The sequence below is a fragment of the Lytechinus pictus genome, chromosome 17, assembly GCF_037042905.1.
Source record: "Lytechinus pictus isolate F3 Inbred chromosome 17, Lp3.0, whole genome shotgun sequence".
In the NCBI taxonomy this organism is placed as follows: Eukaryota; Metazoa; Echinodermata; class Echinoidea; order Temnopleuroida; family Toxopneustidae; genus Lytechinus; species Lytechinus pictus.
In genome coordinates this window covers 27386335-27410118 of record NC_087261.1, presented here as the reverse complement: position 1 = coordinate 27410118, position 23784 = coordinate 27386335, and the positions used below count along the sequence as shown (strand labels likewise).

The 23784-nt window shown below is 36.3% G+C and overlaps 1 protein-coding gene across 1 annotated transcript; it reads right to left on the bottom strand.

Annotated features, from left to right (window-relative positions):
- Positions 1 to 4294: 4294 nt before the first annotated feature.
- Positions 4295 to 22706, bottom strand: LOC135157368 (uncharacterized). Its single transcript, XM_064112617.1, has 10 exons — positions 22691 to 22706; positions 21323 to 21541; positions 15553 to 15627; positions 14861 to 15163; positions 13517 to 13660; positions 12077 to 12382; positions 9519 to 9650; positions 7524 to 7646; positions 6960 to 7050; positions 4295 to 5726 (listed from the first exon to the last, which is right to left on the bottom strand). The coding sequence occupies exons 1-10, from the start codon at positions 22704 to 22706 to the stop codon at positions 5447 to 5449; spliced, it is 1689 nt and encodes a 562-aa protein (XP_063968687.1). The 3' UTR covers positions 4295 to 5446.
- Between the last annotated feature and the right edge of the window lie 1078 nt (positions 22707 to 23784).

Genomic DNA, 23784 nt, shown 5'->3' with positions numbered 1-23784 from the left:
ATCTATTGTGGCAGATGATGTTCTGTGGTGAAATAAGTTAAAGGTCATGTCCACCCCAGAAAAAAGTTCATTTGAATAAATAGATAAAAATCAAACAAGAATAACGCTGAAAACTTCATCAAAATCGGATAACAAATAAGAAAGTTATGACATTTTAAAGTTTCGCTTATTTTTAACAAAGCAGTTATATGCACAATTCAGTGATATGCAAATGAGAGAGTCGATGATGTCACTCACTCACTATTTCTTTTGTTTTTTGTTTGAATTATACAATATTTCAATTTTTACGAATTTGACAAATAGGACCCTCTTGTTTGAACCACAAAATGTTAAGACAATGGAATCCCACATGTTCAGGGAGGAATGATTTTTTTTACATGGCAATGAGGAGAAAATTAGAATATTTCATATTTCACATAATGAAATAAATAGTGAGTGAGTGATGTCATCGGTCCCCTCATTTGCATACCGACCAGGATGTGCATATAACTGTTTTGTGAAATTAAGCAAAACTTAAAAATGTCATTACTTTCTTATTTTAGATCGGATTTTGATGAAATTTTCAGTGTTATGTTTGTCTGATTTTTCTCTTTCTATTCAAAGCAGCTTATCGTTGGGGTGGACTTGTCCTTTAAGTTACAAATAAAATAATTTCTTGGTTCTCATCTGATTGATATTGCATAGCACATGTCGTCATATCTAAGTTATCCAGTACTTGAATGTCAAATGCCCCCCCCCCCCATTTTATTTTAATGACAGAACAATGTCTGATGCAAACTTTGCGTGATTTCAATGTGTGATCCTCATTTTCTTTTTTTTCTTGAAATAATTGAAGGCACACGGTCAATGCTGTTGTGTAAAGTTGAACCATGTCTAATTCCTTAACCATTCTTATAATAAGTTGAAAATAATGAGGGCTATAGATTTAATTAAAGAAAACATTGTTCACAAAAATGATTTCTTTAGCATTTTACTTTTTATATGAGTCCACATACAGTAGGATATGCATACACACACACACACCCACCCTCCCTCACACACACACACACACCCTCTCACCCTCACACCCACAAACATATATATATATATATATATATATATATTGTAAAGAAATGGATGAAGAGAACAATGGTAGGCGTAGCTTAAATCAAGGTTCCCCAGAGCTATCTACCCTTTGGAAAAATTGGTAATGCCGAAAAAATGTCCCTGCCGGGATTCGAACCCGGGCCCCCAGCTTTGAACGCCGGTGCCTTAACCACTAGACCACAGATACGGGTTAGTGGCTAGGGCGACCCCGATCCGATTGACCGTCAGATAGACAGATTTTCGACACTATACCAATTACAATTTCCTTTGGCACCTAAGGCACCGGCGTTCAAAGCTGGGGGCCCGGGTTCGATTCCCGGCAGGGACATTTTTTCGGCATTACCAATTTTTCCAAAGGGTAGATAGCTCTGGGGAACCTTGATTTAAGCTACGCCTACCATTGTTCTCTTCATCCATTTCTTTACAATATTTAAATAAAAGAGTTGCCAAAGCTGTTGTACACGTATAACTTTACACATATATATATATATATATATATATATTCCATATTCGGTTGATATATATATATACATATATACTGTTTTTTTAATCAATTCATGGTGAGCAGACATATCTCACCAATCAACGAATGCAAACGAAAGTACGGACTTGAAATGTTTTATACTGAGACCTTAAAAGGGGCAATCACCCTAGGAATGAAAAAAAAAGCATATGTCACTACATAAAACTACAATAACTAGAAGTGCGAGGAAATATATACATTTGGTGTTTATTGACTTGAAAACGGGATGTTTTAGTTCACAAAATTATACATCTCAGTAAACAGGCAATGCGGAATGATTTGTATGTAATGTAATATAATATGATGAATATAGCATGATATGATATTATATACAATAATTTCTTGTTGCCCAGTCTTTTTCTCCTGTTTCCTCTTTTTTTCTTTGTCAGCCGATTGGGGGGGGGGGGGGGGGGGAGGGTGGCACGTGCCTTCCGTCCCCCATAGTTACGCCACTGTTTGTATATATTGTATATTCTCTTGTACTACTTGGTATTTTTTGTTTCGAGCAAGAATATAAGCAGATGTCAATTACGTTCTACACTACACTACTCGGTCGCATCCGAGAATGAATCGACAATGGTACGCCAGGCTTCACGATCTGACATGAGAGTTGATAGATCATGTAAAAAAAAATACTTGTATCCCTACATATGCAATTAACAAAATTAAAAGGTCTCCGTCGTCCAGGGGCGTAGCTATGGGGGGGGGGGTGATGTGCCCCCTGAAACAATATTCTGCTTGAGGAAAAACAAGGTAGAGCCTATTAGTTACAGAATCATTTACATTTCTTGCTTTCATATACATATATACATATTTCTCTGGAATGAGAGCACAGATTTGAAACGGGAAAATCATTTTCACACAGGTGAATTCAGGGGAATCATGTCACTATTATAACATTTTCGATCGCTCTTCGCGCTCGCATTGCATGATCGATGGGACTCATATAGTTTTGCTCAAAGGTAAGTGAACCCCACCACAAAATGCACTCCTTCATGCCGAGTGTTAATGTCCTTGTGTGATTTTCATAAAGTTGTCAACATATCGCTTTCAGGTGTGATTGTCAAGGCGTAGGCATATCACCTAGCGCTGCGTGCTCGCATTTTGATTTGTGAGTTTAAGTATACCTCTTTATTAATTTATGACAAGCTACTTAAAACCCCTTTCATTACAGTTTATTAACGATTTCGGCTCGCAATTTGTATTAATTGTTCAAACATATTAACCCATGCGTCCTATTTATAATTACAAAATGCTTAAAATGTCCCGTTTTCAGGCCTTCAAGCAAATACGAACCAATAGCGCCATCTCGAGTCCTCAACGACTCATACCTGGCCAGTTTCCTGACCCATAATGCTAGTGTAGTCTAGTAATGTAGACCCACTTGAATGATAACATGCTAATTAACTACTCAATACATTTATACCGCAATAATTATGTTACCAAGTATCAAAACAACTACTTTTCCTCTCAAAACATTTTAGTTTCTCTATACAATTATAGGTCAATGTATTCTCTGTAGTATAGTAAATATCTAAAAACGTATATTTTAAGATTTCAATGAGAGACCACACACTCTCCCCCTTTGAGGTCAACAAATTCCAAGCTCTCACGAAGCAAATTAGATTAATTAATACGAATAAAAAATTTCCATGAATTCCCAAAAACTAAATTCTTCAGAATGGAATATCCACATGTTCCATGTCGCGCTTAGGTATAATAGGAAGATAGTTATTATTTTCAAAAGATGACATAATGTCCTTAGAATGTCCCAGTCCCAGTTCAAAATATCAATAAAAAATATAAGCTTACGCTTCGAGCTCGAATCATTTATTAAGTGTGATCCACATCCACTTCACAATTTTCCTACACAGTGCTTGAAACAGTGCTTAAATTTACTTTTTTTCAGATCAGCATATCAAATGTTTTCAGAATGCCCAGATTCTAAGTCTAAATCCCGGTCTAAATCTAAAACACGTGCGCGCATGTTTATTGAGAGACGCAGCTTGTTTAAAACGTGCTTGAATTACTGTATCTAGTTTCAGATCAAAATATAAATTTTCTGCTCGCACTTCACGCTCGCATTATTAACATATAGCAATATATCAATTTACCTATCCTATTCATGATTTACAAAACATGAATAGAGTGTCCGGTTTTTTCATAGGTCTAAAATCGCAATTTTCTTCCTCCCATCAATTTGTAAGTTACATACCTATCCTTTTCATGATTACAAAGAATGCTTGGATTGACAATTTTTGTGGTCGGAATGTCAGAAATTTTCAGCTTGCGCTTCGCGCTCGCATTATTTAATTGTTAAAATATATATACATGTATCATCTTCATGGGTAACTGCAAACAGTCATTAACAGGTCCCTTTTCGATCAGGCCAGAACGTTTATTGAAAATTTCTGCGTGCGCTTAGCGCTTGCAGTAATTATCTCGTTACATTTGCATCTTGTTCAGGATCACAAACATTGCACAAAATGTTAAATCTTCAGGACAAAATGCAAGAAATTTTCCAAAAAATGTTATTAGGACTTAATTTTAACAATAATCGCAGACACCCCTGCACAAATAATTTATGATTCATATCGTAACACACGCACACCAATATATATTCCGATAAAGAACCCATACCCCCCCCACCCACCCTCACCCTCCCTCATGTCCACTCTATGACACACATGTACACACTAATAAAATATATAGCAGACTCAAAGATTTCTTGAGAGTCTGAAAATAATTCAAAATGTTGGAAGGGCAACCTCTTCTCCTCTGATCGCCGCCCATAATCTGCAAAATATTGACTGATCGTTATTTTAAAATATAATCATATGCGATTATATTATTTCATTATAATACATAAAACTGAATTTCACTTGCAACACAGCAGATGGTCTATCATTTATAAGGGATCCTCTTCCGGTTTTGATTGAACAATAAAAAAAAAATTAAATCGCGGCTACAAAGAAAAAATGGTTCCGTCACATGAAGATCAGCGATCAATTGCTAATACCCCTTTACACCGACGCTACGTCCATGCAGTTCTCGCTACGTCATTGAACATGGCCTTGACGCAATGGGAGTTGGTACAGCGTACTGAGAGCGTAGCGAGAACTGCTATTGAAGTGGCATAGTCTGCATGATCTCCAGATTCTCATCAGTATTTCATGCGCTTTTATTTCAAAATACTGACCAGGAAACAATCGAAAGTGTTTTAAATCTTTCATATTAGCTATTCATCACGAAGCCTGTGCTACAGGACCCTTACTACTTCCAACATAAAGAAAATGGAATATAAATGATAATAAAAAAAAAAACACTCAACCGGAACATATAATGCTACGGATATCAAAACGTGACAGGAAAACCATACATACAATGGATTAGGAGCCAGACTAGATTAATGTAAATAATAAAATAAATGGAGACGGGCTGGTCACCTTGCAAGATCACATGACAAAAGATGGACCAAACGCATCACACAATGGAAACAATGGCTATTATCACGAAATCGGGGTAGACAATAATTGAGATGGAGTGACGAGCTCACAAAGTTCATTGGCATAAAGTGGATTGCATCAGCACAAGACGAGCACCTTTGGAACCAACTTGAGGAGGCCTTCGCCTTGCAGTGGGCTGAAAATGGCTAATATGATGATGATGACTATTTATTAAGACATTTATAACTTTCTGCACAAAAATATTGAAACCATCAGTAGCTTTATTCTCTGACTTACTTTGTACTACAACAAAAGAATAATTTGACCAACTGATCCAGTTCCAACTACTTTTCTTGCTACACGTAGAGTCGTCATAAACCCCTTGTATAGTTTAATATGCTTGATTTGTGGAGGAAACTGTTTCGTACATTTCGCCCTCATTGGTTCTATTTTGGTAGCACGGAGCAGCAAACTGATTCTCGTAGACCGAATCAGTTAGTGGGTGCGGCAGAGGTCTTTCTTCTGGACCGTTGGACAAAGTCTTTGGGATGATAGCCATCTCCTGGTATGCCCTGTCTTCCTCATGTCTGGGCTGTAGGCCTATGTAAGGATCGTGTCCCTTTCCTTCAGCATGTTCAGTCTTCGTAGTCATGGTCATTGGTCTTTTGCGACTGTTAACATGACAAAGGGGAAAATACATGTATGTTATCAGTTCTCAACTGTGGCGTGCCTTTCTTCAGCAAGAAACTTATCCACAATGTGCTGCACTCAACCCAGGGAAGGTGAATGGGTAGGAAGAATTCATCGAATGCTTGAGCGCCTATATGGCGGCTCGGCTACAGCCGGGGTAATAATATTATGATACCAAATGTAAAGCGCAGTGGAGTATATTTCTATAGTAGGCCTAGCTGTGCTATATAAATGGTCCATATTATCATTATTATCATAAAAATAACATTCACACGAATATCCAATAGAAATACCCAGTGGATTAGTCTCCGGACTTTGAAACAGAGGGTCGTGGGTTCAAATCCCAGCCATGGCGTAATTTCCTTCAGCAAGGAATTCATCCAGAGTGTACTGCACTCGACCCAGGTGAGGTAAATGGGTACCGGCAGGAAGTAATTCCTCAAAAAGCTGTGTGCACCGAATAGGTAGCCTAGCTTAGCCGGGTAATAATAGCAGGGCCCGCTGGGAGAACAGTTTTCGGAACTGAAGTGGCTACCTTGGGTAAATATACCTATATTATTATTATTATTATCATTATTAAAGACAATGTTATAAAATGTAATCTTTCTTGGGATATTTCACTGGAACGATTTGATTTAATCTCTAAGATTTTTATTTCGGACGAAGCCAAATTTAGAATAAGAAAAACCTAACTCTAATTTAAAATCTGAATTAAAAAAAAAAGATTTTAGATTGGTTAAGAACAAAAGAATATCACGAAATAATAGAGCAATTTACAGTTATATGACACCTAGACAAATAAATACGCATGTTGTAATGACGTAACAATCAACAGACCGAACTCGCACTGCATGAGCATGTTTTGCATCGAAATTCATAAATTTCACATGAAAAAAATAAATCAATTTTTATGTGTCATATAAACCAAATAATGAATGTTTCTTTCATTCGTTCTATGGACATAATACTTCATTCGGTGAAAGGTGAAATAATGATCCATTCAACTCGGCGGATCATTTCATCTTTTACCTCATGAAGTATTCTGTCCATTGCACTCATAAACATTCATTATTTGCATATTATGCAGCAGAAGTTATTGAGGAATCATCTGATCCATGATGAAATGAAATAAGGGAACAAAATTTAACTTCTAATTTTGAAACAATAACGCTGTTCTTCCTTACACTTTTGTTATTATATAAATGTAAAATTACCTCTGTCGAAAAAATAAGAAAGTAATGACAACTGCGTACAGCAACAGAACTACGACCAAGACGACCACGGTGATCAGACCAATTTGCCCTCCTGTAAAAAAAGATTTCATGCAAATTAAGTTTCTCCACTTGTTTCAACAATAATGTAATGAACCAAAAAAATTGAGGAAATCAGACGTGGCGTATTGGGGCAGCAAAAATATATATATATATTTCGAACGAGCGAGCCAAAATTTTATATTTTTAAGAAAAAAAATAATTTTGTTAAAGATTTTAACGTAATAATTAGGGGGAAAAAGGTATTTCACCTTTTCCTTTACTTTTCGGGCTTTTTTTCTTGGTCATGAAAACTGTTATTCGAACCTCAGTTTTTTTCACATCATAAATTATTTTCTTCCACCCTTTTTATGTTCATATTCATCATTAAACATTGATTTTCTGCAGGAACACCACAATAAAGGTTTCACTGACTGTCACAGAAATAAGCCCCCATTCCACGTTTATACAGTCATCATTGGGATAAATCATTCGGTTTAAGAACGAACCCATTACTTTAATTCTTACCTTGTACTTCTGCGGTTTGATTGCTATCATAATTTCCTGACAGAGTCGAAGTGTCCACAATCTCGCTGGAATCATGAGAATGGCAAGGGCGGGTAGTGTCCGCTAAAATTTGTGGATTGCTGCCTGTCTCGACCGGGTGCATGGAATGCGAAAAAGAAATGTGAATTTTATGGAAATGCATGAATTGTTTTCAACATGTCTCCCCAATATATCCAACATTATATCAACACCCGTTTCTAATTCAAATACCCAAACCGGAGCGAAAAAGTAAAACCGAAAGTCCATAAGAATCGAAGGTATGTAAGCTACAAAATATAATATGAATAGTTTAAACATTTTCCCCGCTTGAACGCTTTCCGTGTTCATGTTGTTATCCACATTATTAAATTCAGCGGAATTCAATAATTTTATTCTGATTTTCACCCACCTGAAGTCCGTGACGTGCATGATCCAGGATAATTGTGGTTACAAAGGTCTGTATGAAAACTGGATGGTTTTTCTTTGTCTTTTTAGATTACGAATGTAAACTTTCTTAGCTATAATCATAAAAAAATATCATTGCCACATGCTTTAACTGATGAATTTCATAGCCCTGGAAGTGTTTTGGGGGTTTATTTTTCAGTTTTTTTGGGGGCGCATTTTTTCAGCTTTTTATCGATGTCTGTATTAAGATTACGTGTAACAGTTTTCTGACATAGTACTCTTGGCCAAAAAAGAGCCAAATTATTTACACAAAAAGTGATGAAGAGTTGCAAGTCTTTATTTAAGGACTGTATTGCCATTGTCATTGTAGCATGAACAAAAAATGGAAATCGTAACACAGAAATCGACAAACTTATTGATCTTTTCTATGTGCAAACGAAGCCTGCTAATTTGAGTGTTTCTTTAGAAGACAATACTCAATTGGCAATCAGTGATATACTTATGCTCTTAACCAATCTAAAATCATATTAAAACTATGCGAGTTCGTAAATACCATATGAGCGTGTGCAGACAAAGATTATCTGTGCCGATATCTTAAAAAAAAACCCACTGACATATCTAAGAAGATTGCGCGACATAGCAAAACTAAACTTATGCAAACTGGATTTCAAACATTATTGAACCTCAATGATTATTAAGACTAAGGTGAAGAGAAATGATTACTGCTAAGTGTTGTAGCTACAAATTCGTCGTTTACTTATGGTGCTTTCCTTGATGGATGTTCCCTGGAAGAGGTATACACTTTTCGTTTAGTTCTTTTCTTCAAACCCCTGACGTCAGGAATGTTTTTATGTAATAATAATAATTATAATAATGATAATAATAATAATAATAATAATAGTAATAATATTAATAATAATAATAATGTCCATTTATATAGCGCAGTTACTATGTGCATATACTCAACTGCGCTTTGATACTTGGTATCATTACCCCGGCTGTAGCTGAGCCGCCATATTAATAGGCGCTAAAGCGTTCAACGAGAAATCCTACCGGGTACCCATTCACCTCATCTGGGTCGAGTACAGCACAATGTGGATAAATTTCTTGCTGAAGGAAATTACGCCATGGCTGGGATTCGAACCCACGACCCTCTGTTTCAAAGTCCAGAGACTAATCCACTGGGCCACAACGCTCCACGAATTACTTACATAACTAAGCTAAGTAACTTTACATACAATAAATACACACTTAAATACGATAGCATTAATATGAACCGAGACAGGAATTCTCAATTCATGAAAACAAGGCCCCTAAGGGATATTGCCCTTTAAAATTTTCACCGAAACAGTGCAAAACCGAAAATACCTTAACTTGTTTGTTTCACATCATAAATTATTTTCTTTTACCCTGTTTATGTTCATATTCATCATTAAACATTGATTTTCGGCAGGAACACCACAATAAAGGTTTCACTGACTGTCACAGAAATAAGCCCCCATTCCACGTTTATACAGTCATCATTGGGATAAATCATTCGGTTAAGAACGAACCCATTACTTTAATTCTTACCTTGTACTTCTGCGGTTTGATTGCTATCATAATTTCCTGACAGAGTCGAAGTGTCCACAATCTCGCTGGAATCATGAGAATGGCAGGGGCGGGTAGTGTCCGCTAAAATTTGTGGATTGCTGCCTGTCTCGACTGGGTGCATGGAATGCGAAAAAGAAATGTGAAATTTATGGAATTGCATGAATTGTTTTCAACATGTCTCCCCAATATATCCAACATTATATCAACACCCGTTTCTAATTTAAATACCCAGACCGGAGCGAAAAAGTAAAACCGAAAGTCCATAAGAATCGAAGGTATATAAGCTACAAACAAACTGCGCAAAGTTTATACATTTGCTTTCCTCGTTCATGTTGTTTATTCACATTATCAAATTCAGCGGAATTTAAGCATTTTGTTATTATTTTCGCCAACCTGAAGTCCGTGACGTGCAGGATTCAGGATAATTGTGGTTACAAAGGTCTGTATGAAAACTGGATGGTTTTTCTTTGTATTTTTAGATTACGAATGTAAATTTTCTTAATTATAATCATAGAAAAATATCATTGCCACATGCTTTAATTGATGAATTTCACAGCACTGAAAGTGTTTTAGGGGGTTATTTTTCTGTTTTGGGGGCGAATTGTTTCAGCTTTGTATCGATGTCCGTATTAAGATTACGTGTAACAGTTTTCTGACATAGTACTCTTGGCTAAAAAGAGCCAAATTATTTTAAGAGTTGCAAATCTTTATTTAAGGACTATATTGCCATTGTCATTGCAAAATTAAAAAAGAAAATCGAAATCGTAACACGGAAATCGACAAAATTATTGATCTTTTCTATGTGCAAACGAAATTTGCTAATTTAAGTGTTTCTTTAGAAAACAATCAGTGATATGCATATTTTGTGCTTTGTAGCTTATAGGATTTCGATTTGGGGGGTCCTTAAGTGAATTCCGTATATGCTGTATCCTCCAAGGTCTTGAGTACCTTTCCCCATCAACAAAGAAAGCAGAACTTTCAAGCGGCAATAAAAATATTTAAATGCACCACGCCTTCATCTGAAAGATTTTAAAGTAAGTGATTGAATGAAGAATAGACTAAATGGAATACTTCTAAGATTCAAAATGCACTTGCTCTTTCGAAAAGTGGATATTGAGAGGGGTGTGCACTACAATCGCAAAATTATTTCTGGCCATTTTGTTTCAAGGGGAAGTTCACCCTAGAGAAAAGTTTGTTGGAAAAATAGCAGGAAAAAAAAATATTGGCGAATGGTTGAGGAAAATCCGTTAAAGAATAAGAAAATTTTGGATTCATGACGTCATAAACGAGCAGCTGCCCCATATGTAATGTAAATTTAAAATGCAAGAATATCACTTTCTTAATGGTTCCTGATGACTTTTTGGGGGTTCTCTATTCATGATCGGGTGTGAAATGATTTGTCAATTGATATACTAAAGGTACAGTAAAAACTATTTTCGAGAAAATGACATTTCATTAATTTTTTTTTCCATTCGCTACGTATGAATGCTGCTCGCATATGACGTCACAAATAAAATAATTAGATTTATAACCAGGGGAAGTCAAACTATTTTTTCGTCTCCTGGCTCATCACCACTCCTGTAACGTTGTCTTACAATAAAACATGGCGTCTGCAGTGCATTCCATATTCCCCCAAAACCACCTCTAGTGAGAACTGTACTAGATGAATAATATAACTAAACGAAATGGACGCAATACAACACATACATCTAGTTTGTTTTTCGTTATAATAAAAGAATATAAAAGGAAATAATGCTCGGTAACCAAAATATTATGACATTTCCTGATATGTAGAGTGTAGCAGATCCATGAAATAATTCAGATATAAATGTACATTAAAAAAAAAAAATCCTGCTCACAAATACCGTTGTGCGCGCGTGTGTTTGTGTGTGTGTGTGTGGGGGGGGGGGGGGCTAAGTATATTGCTTTGTTGTAGCAAGGTAGTAGTATTTTTATGGCCGATCAGTAGGGGATGGGAGGGGACAACGTATATGTCTTATCCGTCTGTTATCAAGGCTACATTCCCGGGGGGAGGGGGGGGGGGGCTTGGGTGGGCTACTCGAATCATAACATGATACCCATGATCCACAACAAAGTACAAAATAGTGGGCTCTCGAACCAAATCTTGGTCTTACAATGGGGGTCTTTGGAATGGCTCTTGGATAATAGCTCCATGGATCAATGATTGCTAAAACTGCAATGCTGTGGAACTGACCACATAAAAAATGGGGGTCTCCGGAGCTCATTAAATCGTAGCATGATAGCGAATATGGTAGCGCACTGTCTAAACGAGAATCACAAATATTGAAGTCTCTGGAACGGGGAAGAAATATAAATTTCTATGGCTTTCTAAATTGGTGATGCTCTGGAACGGAAATTTAGGCTGACTGGGGGTCTCGACCACGGCACACGTACGCATCATACATTTAGGCCTATTCTAAGTACCCCCCCCCCCTCACCCCGGGGCTACGTTGCTGTTTTAGGTAACGTTTGAGACAGAGCAAACTGTATTGAGAAATATATAGGATTCTACTTACTATTGAATATAGCGACGTGAGACCGACCTCCACAAAATTCATTGCTCTTTCCGATACATGGGGTGTTACACGATGTTTCAGGTACCCGAGCAGACTGTTTAATGGCAATGGATGCACTCCCACACAGACATGTTCGACCATGAAGTACTCCAGCATAGAGATAGGCGTTTCCAGAGCGTTCACACCAGGTGATGCAGTTTGGTATTGTTACATTTTGTCTGTCGTATTTGTTGTATCTGCCGCAAGGGGTTTCAAACTCACTAAACTCTAATAAATCTAATGGATAGCATCCTAGGAATCCACAGTCTGTATAATGGATACAAAAGAGAAAAATAGTCTTGTGCAATAGTTTCTAAATGCGCTGCTGAAGAAAATGCAAAGAGAAAACATCACATAATCTCCAAAACGACTACGTCATTAAAGGTCAAGTCCTCCCAGAAAGAGTTGATTTGAATTAGCCCCCCCCCAAAAAAAAAAAAAAACGCCGAAAATTTCATCAATATTTGTAAAAATAATATTTTCCCCAGTTTTACAAAACAGTTATATGCATAACATACGCAAATGCGTTTATTACGTCACTCACTATTTCTTTTTTTTTACTATATGAATGATTGAATATTTCAAATTTTGCAGATTTGTTCCTCGCTATTGTATCACCAGAGGTTAAGCACACAGGCCTATAACTGCTTTATGAAATCAAGCGAATTTTCAAACGACAATTCTCATTTACATCCGATTTTGATATTTTCAGTATTTTCTTTTCACGTGGACTTCCCCTTTGATTCCTCGTGGAAAATGCAAAATCGTTATTCGTTATTAGCATTATAAGTTAATATGATAATAGAGATCCAATGGCTCTTTTGTCATCTAATCCATAAAAATGTGAATGTTTTATTGTTAATATAATAGAATACAAATTAAATGGTAAGTGTGTAACATCAGTTCCCTCATTTTGAACCGGATGTGCATGACTGTATCATGAAAATAAGGCGAAACTTTTTATTTTTTTAATGATACAATATTTTGTAAATGTTTTGATTGCTTGTGATTGTTTGTGATTTGTTTTGATTTGTTCAATAAAAACATAAAATAAGGCGAAACTTAATGATATCGCGTTATAACTGGGCACTCGCCGCCAGCGGCTCGTGCACAGTGCGGCACATATCTAAAGAGACCTCGCGTGCTCTGCATTTCCACTAACGCACTTGGCTGCATGCATTATTTGTATATTATGCTCTTCAGATTTATCTCTTTCTTTTTTTTTCGTTTAAAGCAAATTTAGTCGGTTTTAACTTAAAACAACCATGCTTATAATTTGGTAAATATTGGCCACCTTTAACGATTTTATGACGGCTATATCAGACCCAAAGAACAACCTCCAAAAAGTTGAGGATATCTTTGCCTCTAATGTAAGAATGAAGTGAACCCATTTATTCTTACCTTTGAAATGCTGTACTTCTGCCTTCTGATTACATATGTAATTTCCAGACAGGGATGATGTCCTAGGAGAAAAAGTTGAGTAATCTATTCTCTCACTAGAGTCGGTAGTGTCTGATGCTCTTTGTGATGTTTTTGTTGTCTCAACTGAAAAAAAAAACACAACAAGAATAGTTACATTTATCACTTCAGTAGCCATTTAACTCCCATTGGGAAATAAGCTTAAACTTTTTAATCTAAAACTCGTCTTTAACGTAGAATGAAACCCAATGAACACGTTAACTTGTATGGAAAAAAAAAACAACAACACAAAACTCAGAAACTCAAAGAAGATCAGTGGGTGTTTGATAACAATTGGAAAAACAATAAGAAGGTCATGAACATTCGAATTTCGATTTCAGTGATGCTTTGGAGATCCTCCCATTCGCAATTCGACCAAGATTAGTGATGTCACAGAAGTACAACTCCCCCCCCCTTGTACACTGAACATATACAAACACACATGTTTTCCTCATTCTAGTACAAACTCTATTACATTTCTTCCCTACATAAAAAAAACACATGATATATGGATAGACCTGATGAAAGTGACAATTTAAGTAAACTATGTAGAAAAGTAATTGAGGGGGTGGGGGTGTACAGGTGGAAAATCACACATTTTAGTCGCATTGTCAAAGGGGGGAGGGATGTCGATATCGTTAGGGATCTCAGCATTCAAAGACTCGTAACCTTCTTATTATTCAATTTTTCTCAAACTTTCTCTGATGTGTATTTCTTTTTTCATATTAAACTAATTTCAATTGGCATATACTGCATTCGATCGAGTCATAACTTATTTATTTTATCATCAAATATAACAATATAATAACAATGATAATAACCCAGGTTAGCCGCATCCGTAACTATGACACATACCACCACAACATAACGTATTCCAACAACCTAATTTAATTCCATTTGATTTTGTTGATCTTAACTTTGGCAGTGTGGACATTTGGAAAAAAATAATGTTGATTTCAAAAATTTTCAAATTCTGATATGTTTTTTTTACACTTTGAAACTGCTATAATACAATATTTCGACCAATTTCAGGACACAATTACACTTTTGATATATAGTCCATTATGTATTTCATATTTTTTGTGATCAAACGAAATGATGTATATTCTCGATTATCTATTTTTAACACAAGTCACTTTTCAATTTTCCTCATGGCAGAATTGCACGTAGCCACCAAAAGCTGCAGTGCACCTGTGTATTATTTTGCACGTCTTTAGAAATGAAAACCAATGTGAATTAATTTCCCGTTTGTTGCCATTCAATTCTTGAAAACTTTTTTAATCTTACTATTTAACAAAGCTATATGAGAAAAACTTCCACAAGTGTTAATTCTTCTTCCGGTACATCTAGAGCGACATGACGATTCAGATACCTTCGAAGACTGGTTGATGGCAAGGGATGCACTCCCACACAGACAAGTGTCACCGTTTGATAAACCAGCATAGCTATATATGTATCTAGAGCGACGGCACCACAAAATGCAGTTTTCTATTGTCAGGTTTTTCCTGTCAGCATATCCGTTTCCGCAAGGGATTTGAAGCTTGGTAAACCCAGATGAATCAAGCGGGTAACATCCTATGTATCCCCTCTCTACCAAACAATGAAAGATATTATAATAATATTATTTTTACAATTGAAGCAGCCCTATCTACAAACATTTGAAACGTCTTTGAAATTCTGTCCGTTTATTAAGAGAAACATATTAAAAAAATATTTCGTAGTAATCTATAATTGAAATATATTCTATAGTTATGATATTTTCACTACGTAAACCACTAATGCCCATTAACATGATCAATTTGTAATTTCTGTGTTATTTTTTAGACTTTTTTTGATGAACTCTTAACAGAATAAACCTCAAACCCTTCATCACATTATATGTGTGTGTGTTTGATTTAAAGCCTTTTAGGGGGTTTTCGTGTGTGTGTATTTATTGTTTTTATTGATAGTAACTTTCAAAGAAACAGTGATACCCATACCGTAGCACATCACTTCTGAGGCCAAAAAATTAGTATGATCGGGATTTACAGAACAGTCGGCAAGGTTCTCCTCATCTGAAATAAATGGGACAAAGAGAAGGTAAAATCATCACTTCATAGACGGCTGTGACCACATGGAGAAATGACTATCGCAATGATAAGCAACATGTAAAACCTGGTCACGATTTGCGCTACGATTCAAACGGCGTACTTAATCGTAGAGAAATCGTAGTGATCTTATCAGATCGTATAAGATCATATTAGATCAGTCAAGGCAATCGTATTGATCTGAAGAAATCTTTGAATTGTTCAAAAATTTTCGCGATCAGTTATGAAAGTCCAATTCTTGCTTTCGTGGAGGATTTATTTATTTATTTATATTTATTTTTTTATTTAATCATTTATTTATTTATGTATGTATGTGTATGTATGTATGTATGTAAGTGTGTATGTATGTGTGTATGTATGTATGTATGTATGTATGTATGTATGTATTAATTTATTTTCATTTATTTTCATTTATTTCTTCTCCACTCGTGGGCTATATGGCCCTCTTCAACCACAGGCTGTTCGAGTGGACACGTTAAAACTACAAACATACAATGTATAAACAAATACATATACAAAACTCCTCAAAAAAATTTGGAAATCTGACTTTCGTCGAAAATCCCTCCTCGGTTTTAGTAAATATCAATGTGTAATTAATGTTATTAAAATATTGAAATGCATCTCGTCTTCATCTGAAACATTTAAATTAAGTGATTGAATTAAGAATATACTAAATGGAATATTTCTAATATTTTAAATGCACTGATCACTTGCTCTTTCAAAAAAGTGAATATCAAGAATGGATCATTTAATTCTCTTTAAAATGATACCCTACATGATATGATTATGGTCCACATGGAGGTAAAGTGCCTTGAAATGTGTGGCAAGGTCAAAATTCAAAAGTTGCAAAATGACACAATATTGAAAGTCACTGTTTTTTTTCCCGTGGTGATGGGGTGAGTTTTTCATCCACCTTAACATCAAACACACATCTGCACAAGCAAACACACACCAAACAAACAAACATGCATGGGTATTTCAAACCACGACTCAAACCATGTTATCTCACAGAACCATCACTTCATAATCCACAACAAAACCTAAAAACATGAAGAAGCTGGGGCTTGATTTGAATTGATTTTTACGGAGCCTTTAAAGTGCCATCGACTTGACAACTTGGCAAGATACTTTATCTTGCCATGTCGACACAATAACCTTATTATGTTGACATGGCGAGATACGTTATCTCTGCCAAGTCGACTTATAAAAAGTTATATGTCGACTTGGCGAGACACGTTATCTCGCCAAGTCGATTTATAAAAAGTTATATGTCGACATGGCGAGATACGGTATCTTGCCAAGTTGACCTATAAAACGTTATATGTCAACATAGCGATATATTTTATCTTGCCAAGTCGACTTATAAAACAATATATGTCGACATAGCGATATATTTTATCTTGCCAAGTCGACTTATAAAACATTATATGTTGACATGGCAAGATATGAATTGTCCAAGGCCCTGCAAGACTCCGAATATCTCGCCAAGTTGACCTACATGTACATGTATAACTATTTATAAGTCGACTTGGCGAGATAACGTATCTCACCATGTCGACATAATAAAGTTATCAAGTCGACATGACATGATAAATCATCTCGCCAAGTCTTCAAGTCGATGGCACTTTAAAGGCTCCGGAGATTTTCATCTCTATTGACACATACAAAAGAATCATGTTCTGTATTGACCCTTCATTACTATTTCTGCTCGTTTTGCAGCTTTTCAATTCAGACCTCATCCAACACTTTTGTATCCTGCTCATTTGTGACGGCATGATCATAACAAGCATGGTGTCATTTTAAGGAGAAATAAATGATCTTTTGATGTCAAATATGCATTGTGTAAATTTGGGAGTTGGGAGAAATTAATGGCCAAACTCAGATTTCCAAACTCTTTTTGAGGGTTTTAAAAGAAAACATAAATCAATCCTATTTATGGTAAGGCACGACCACAAATTATACCTTATACAAATACATATATAAAAACAAGTGGGATTGGGGATGTAGAGGGGGGGGGGGGGGGGTTAGCATGCAGTAAGGGGGAATTACAATACGTGTTGAGCTAATGTGGTCCGAAGCTTTATCTTGAAGGTAGAAAGAGAAGTTTCGGGAGGGATGCACGATATCAACTTCTTCCATAGCTTTCTGCCTTGAAACAATAATTGTCTTATTCAGTTTTTGGGCAGTTCAAAGTCAGTTGGTCATTTCCAGACCGTGTTTTGTATATATATTTACGTGAAACAAATACATGTATATCGCTAAGATATGGTGGGCAAAGACAATGTACGGATTTAAACACGACAACGGCCGAGTGTTTGGTCCAACGAATTTTAAGATTATCCATATTAAGCGAAGAATAAAGGAGCTTCGATGGATATAGATGATCAACCTGTGATACAGTTTTCAATGCCCTATTTTGTAATGTTTGCAATTTCTTATAATTGGTTTGGGAAGTTTTTCCCCCATACATGATCGCACGACAGTGGTATTGAGTAGGTAATACCTAGTTTCCACTTTCACAACGCTACAATTGTAGTCCAGGATAGAAGGGGTCGAACCTTGTTTTTTTATATATACAATGTTTTTTTATGGTTTCTTGTCAATTCGAGGGTGCTGATTCCGAATCTGAATGATGCCACTCGTGTAACCTTGAGCATTATCTGCAAATTGGCAAAATCCAATATGGCCGCCAAAATATTCAAATTACCCATGAAAATCATAAAATTGTCCACACATTGGCTTTAAAGTACATGCAATTGTGCTGCCGGAGTGAAATAATATCTGAAAAAATGATTTTTGTCAAAATATTTATTTTCTTGATATCAAAATGGCCGCCATCATAGACCCCTGTACAATATGAATGGGGAAAATTAATTTTTACAAAATTGAGCACTGTAATGCAAGTAATTATGATCTATGAGTGAAGCAATGTCTGTAAACATGATTGCTAACGATATATATCATTTGTTATGTCAGTTATGTAATAAATCCTGTATTTTGATATTCAAAATGGCCTTCAAAAGCCCTAACACTATTATGTACAATGTGAATGGTGACACAAAAAAATCACAAGAGTGAGCACTAAAATGCATTTTGTTGAGATAAACGAGTGGAATACTGACTAAAAACATTATTGTTAACGAAATTTATTATTTAACATGCCATGTATGTGATAAACCCTGTATTTTGATATATTTAATATGACCGCCAAAGGCCCTAAAATTATGATCTACGATGTGAGAGAGGACAAAAACAATCACAATGTGAGCACTAAAACGTATTTTTTTGTGGTAAATTGGTGGAATACTGTCTTCAAATATAATTTGCAACGAAATACATTATTCGGGTTTCATATTTGTGTTAAATATTGTATTTTGACTTTCAAAATGGCCGCCAAAAGACATTGACTGTATTATGTACAATCGATCTGGGACACCAATTTTCACATGAGTCAGCACCATAACATGCATATAATTGTGATTTAAGAGTAAAATATTGTCTGAAAACATAATTCCTAACAAGATATACCATTCATTCTGCCAGGTAGGTGATAAATAATGTATTTTGAAAGTCAAACTAGCCGCTACAGGCCCTAACGGTAGGCCTATTATGTACTTTGTGAATGGGAACATATAATTTTAACAGAATTTGGCTTTGCTTGACTAAATGGTGTTGCATGTATGAGTGAAATATCGTCTGAAAATATGATTTTGTAACCAAATAGATAATTTCTTATGTTATTTAGGTGATAAATGCTATATTTAAATTTCAAAATGGCTGCAATATGTTTCTTTGTGGAAATTATCTTTCCCCATTCAAATTTTACATATTAAGATAAGGGACTATGGCGGCCATTTTTCATTTTTAAAAGGCTGCATTCATCACCTTTATGACACAAGCTATGATATATTTCGTTAGAAATCATTGGGTTTAGACAATACTTAACACTTACATCAAAATTAAGCCATTTTCATAGTAAAAATTTTGTCAAAATTATCTGTCCCCAGTTACAATGTACATACTACTTTGGGCTATGGCAGCAATTTTGAATTTCAAAGTAAGGCCTTTATTACCTTTTCAACCATTATGTGATGTATTTAGTCAGAAATCATGTTCAAAACCAAATTTTACCTATACATCACATAGTTACGTGCGTTTTTGGTTCTCATTCTGGTGATGATTATTTTTCCTATACGCATATTACAGAAATTTGTAGGGGCTTGTGCGGCCGTTTTGAAAGTCAAAATACAGTATTTATCACCTATGGGAGAGGAAATGTTATATTTCATTGAAAAAATCACGTTTTCAAACAATATTTTCCTTATACAACAGAATTATATGGATTTCATAGTCAGGCAAATCCTAATTCTTTCAAAAGTATTTGTCCCCATTTACATTGTAGATAATACTGTAAGGGCCCATAGGGGCCATTTTGAATTTTACAATACAGCATTTATCTCATGCATGAACAATGAAATGATATGTTTCGCCAGAAATCATGTGTTTAGACAATATTTCACTCGTATATATTACAATTACATTCATTTTATTGTTTTTACTCTTGTGAAAATTAGTTTCTCCATTCGCTTTGTTCATAATACAGATAGGGCCTATGGCAGCCATTTTGAATGTCAACATGCAGCATAATTACCGAAATTGCAAGGGAAATGATATGTTTCGTTAGAAATCCTTGTTGTCAGACAGTGTTACACCAATATTTCGCAGTTATTGGCATTTTAAAGTCAAACAATTCAAAGGTTGTGAAAATTATTTGTCCCCTTTTTTATTGTACACAGTATAAGGGGTCTATGACAGCCATTTTGAATATCATAATACAGCATTTATCACATTAGATAGTATACAAATGACATAGTTTTGTTAATAGTCATGTTTTCAGACAGTAGTCCACTCGCAGGTCACAATAACATGCAATAATAGTGCTCTTGTTTGAAAAAATATTTTCCCCATTCATATTCTACATAATAAAGTATACAGGGGTTATGGCGGCCATTTTGAATATCAATAAAATAAATATTTTGTCAAATATCGCTTTTCCAATTGGTATTTCACTTCTGCACAACAACTACATGCATTTTATAGCTAATGTGTTGGCAATTTCATGATTTTCATGGGTAATTTGCATATTTTGGCGGCCATATTGGATTTTGCCAATTTGCGGAAAATGCTCAAGGTTACAAAAGTGGCATCATTCAGATTCGGAATCAGCACCCTCGAATTGACAAGAAACCATAAAAAAACATTGTATATCTAAAAAAACAAGGTTCGACCCCTTGTCTATGGGGTCTATCCTGGACTATTGTCCTTTCGAAGCAGATCGAGGCCCCGTCTTACAAAGAGTCGAGATTGATCGGATCAATCGTAACTATGGAAAGGCAGCAACGTCAACATCTGAGATGCAGGTTTATTCCAAATATTTTCTAAAGATGATGTATATTCATGCGTTCATAGTTTTATTTTTAATATTCAATGTGCTTCTGTGTGTTCACAGAGTACATTGTGCATATTTTCTGTAGAAAAAATGATGACAATGATGGATTTCCATATAGCTGAGGTTGATCGGATCAATCGTAATTCCTTGTAAGACGGGGCCCTGATAAAACTATAAATTTATTTTCCATGAATTTAGAGGGGAAATACTTACCTCCATTACATTCTATTCCTAAACTTGAGTGATCTACGAACCCGAATTGCCAGGAATCTACATTATTGGCGGCTGGGTATCCGAGCTCTCTGCAAATAACGGACGCTTCATCGTATCCAAATCCAAATGAAGAAACTGTCTGCCATTCAGTAGAGTAATCAGGTACAAGGACTTCTAATCGACCCTCGCTTGGTTTCTCCCCATCCACCAGCCTCACATCTATAAAAAAAACAAGGAACAAATAGTTTTTTTTAATGTATTTTTTTAAATCTTAGCTGATGCACTGCATTTATTGTTGTGCACTTTTTCGTAACCAAACCTTACGATACAGTCACACCAATGAAATCTATTCCAAGCCACTTGAATACTAACGACAAAGAGTGATTGATTAAGCTCATATAGTAAATACATATCTATATTTGCACATAACAGAATATTAAATATCATATATCATACAAATATATCAGGCTTTGAGAAAGTATAGTGGGAAAAATAGTAATATTGCCAGTCCAACCGAGAATTAATAATTCCCACTATGCTTTCGAAGGAACCTCCTAATATATTTGTTTTATATCCCTTCTTTAAGTGAGAACTGTTGTAACCAATCTGGACCAAAACGTTAGCTCGTCCTGGCTAAAATACAGACGACCTAGACCTATCGCCTGCAATAATGCTATCCAGCTCTTGGGTAGGATGCGCGCGGCTTCTACGTACCCGACTCCGGTTAATGAGAGGTCCGCTGCGCTGCGCTCCTGCTGCTGTGTCATTCAAGTCAACCTGCAACGCGCTGGCCGGCTAACGTTAATTACATCGGATCTTAATTGCTTCACCTTGTTACGCTTCTTGACAATTTAATCATCCTGTATGAAGTTGCAGAATAAAGCGATCCAAAACTCTCGATGATCAAAAGATGGCAAACAAGATTTTGGTTTTGAGAACTATTTAGTGAAATTAGATGTTGCAGATAGGATTGAACTCTGTAAATATCGTTGTGGAAATCATAGATTGCCAATTGCTAATGGTCGTTACTTGCCTAATCAAGGTTTGCAAACTTGTACTTTACGCCATTAATTGTGTGTTGCTTATTTTATGTAATAGCGCCACCTTGTGGTCGCTTTGGCTTGTTGAAGTGTTTTTACTGTTTTGCGTGCTTTGTAAGCACTTCGGTTGCATCTCATACCTGCCGCGGGTCGTGTTGAATAAAGAGTTCAAATTGTACGCCTTGTCTGTCGACTTGTTTGTTCTTTCGTGGTGGCAGCTTTGGAAACGGATCCTAGCCTTTTCACTGCCCAAACGGTCTTCGTGCTTTCCTAGCAGTCAGGCATCCAGCTCTAGCTTGTTGGGGTAAGTGTACTAACTTTCACTCACAAACACGGCTCGGCATAACGGTACGGTAGATCTATCATAGTCCCATCTATCCAGTTACGTGTCTCTAAAACTATGGCTACCCTCAGAGCACCCAAACAATGGTGTCTCACCAAAAACGAATCCGTTACATCTTTGGAGAATTGGAAGCAGAATTTTATTTACATCCTCACTCTCGATCCTAATTTTGCCATATTCTTAGGTGCCGATTTCACGTGGCATAAGAAAACAAAACATGACCCACTACGTGGTATGTCTAGTGACCCACTTTCCGAGCCGTCAGAGACCAGGAGGTCTACCCAACAGAAAGCGAGCATGTTGGAGCTAATGCTTGGGCAAATTGCGAATTACTGCCCGATAATATCGCGCAATTCTATCATTCGTGATTCTAGTTCACTAGTTGATATTTGGGGCAAAATCAGGCTACATTATGGCTTTCAAAGCAGTGGTGCCCACTTCCTTGATTTTTGCGATATCAAGCTAGAGGCGGATGAACGCCCGGAGGATTTGTATCAAAGAATCCTTGCCTTCGTTGATGATAATCTCCTTAAGGTTAATGGTGGTATATCTCACCATGGTGAAGTGATTTCTGAAGATGAAGAGTTGACTCCTACACTTGAGAATTTCATAGTCCTCCAATGGTTACAATTGATCCATGCTGATCTCCCTCATCTGGTAAAGCAGAGGTATGGCACTAAGCTACGCGCTCGATCTCTCTCATCTCTCAAGCCAGAGATTTCTCAAGCCCTCAACAGCCTGCTCGATGAGATTCACTCCTCCGAAAACTCTCGTGCTATGCGTGCTAATGCCTCTTTCCCTCAGCGGAAGGGACGCATGAGCAAGTTTCCCACTCAGACTCAACCACGCCGCACTACGAAACCACAGTATTCCGATAAACCACGTCCTCACAAATAATGCCCTCTTTGCCGCGAGGCTCGCCGGCCCGATACTCATTACCTTAGCGAGTGTACATATTTGCCAGAACAAGATCGTCGCTTCATAGCCAAAGCCCGACAAGTCGCCAATATCTTTGAAGACGAGAACTTTGACGACAACAGTGATTCCGGGGAGCCTGAACGAGCTCCATCAGCTGTCAG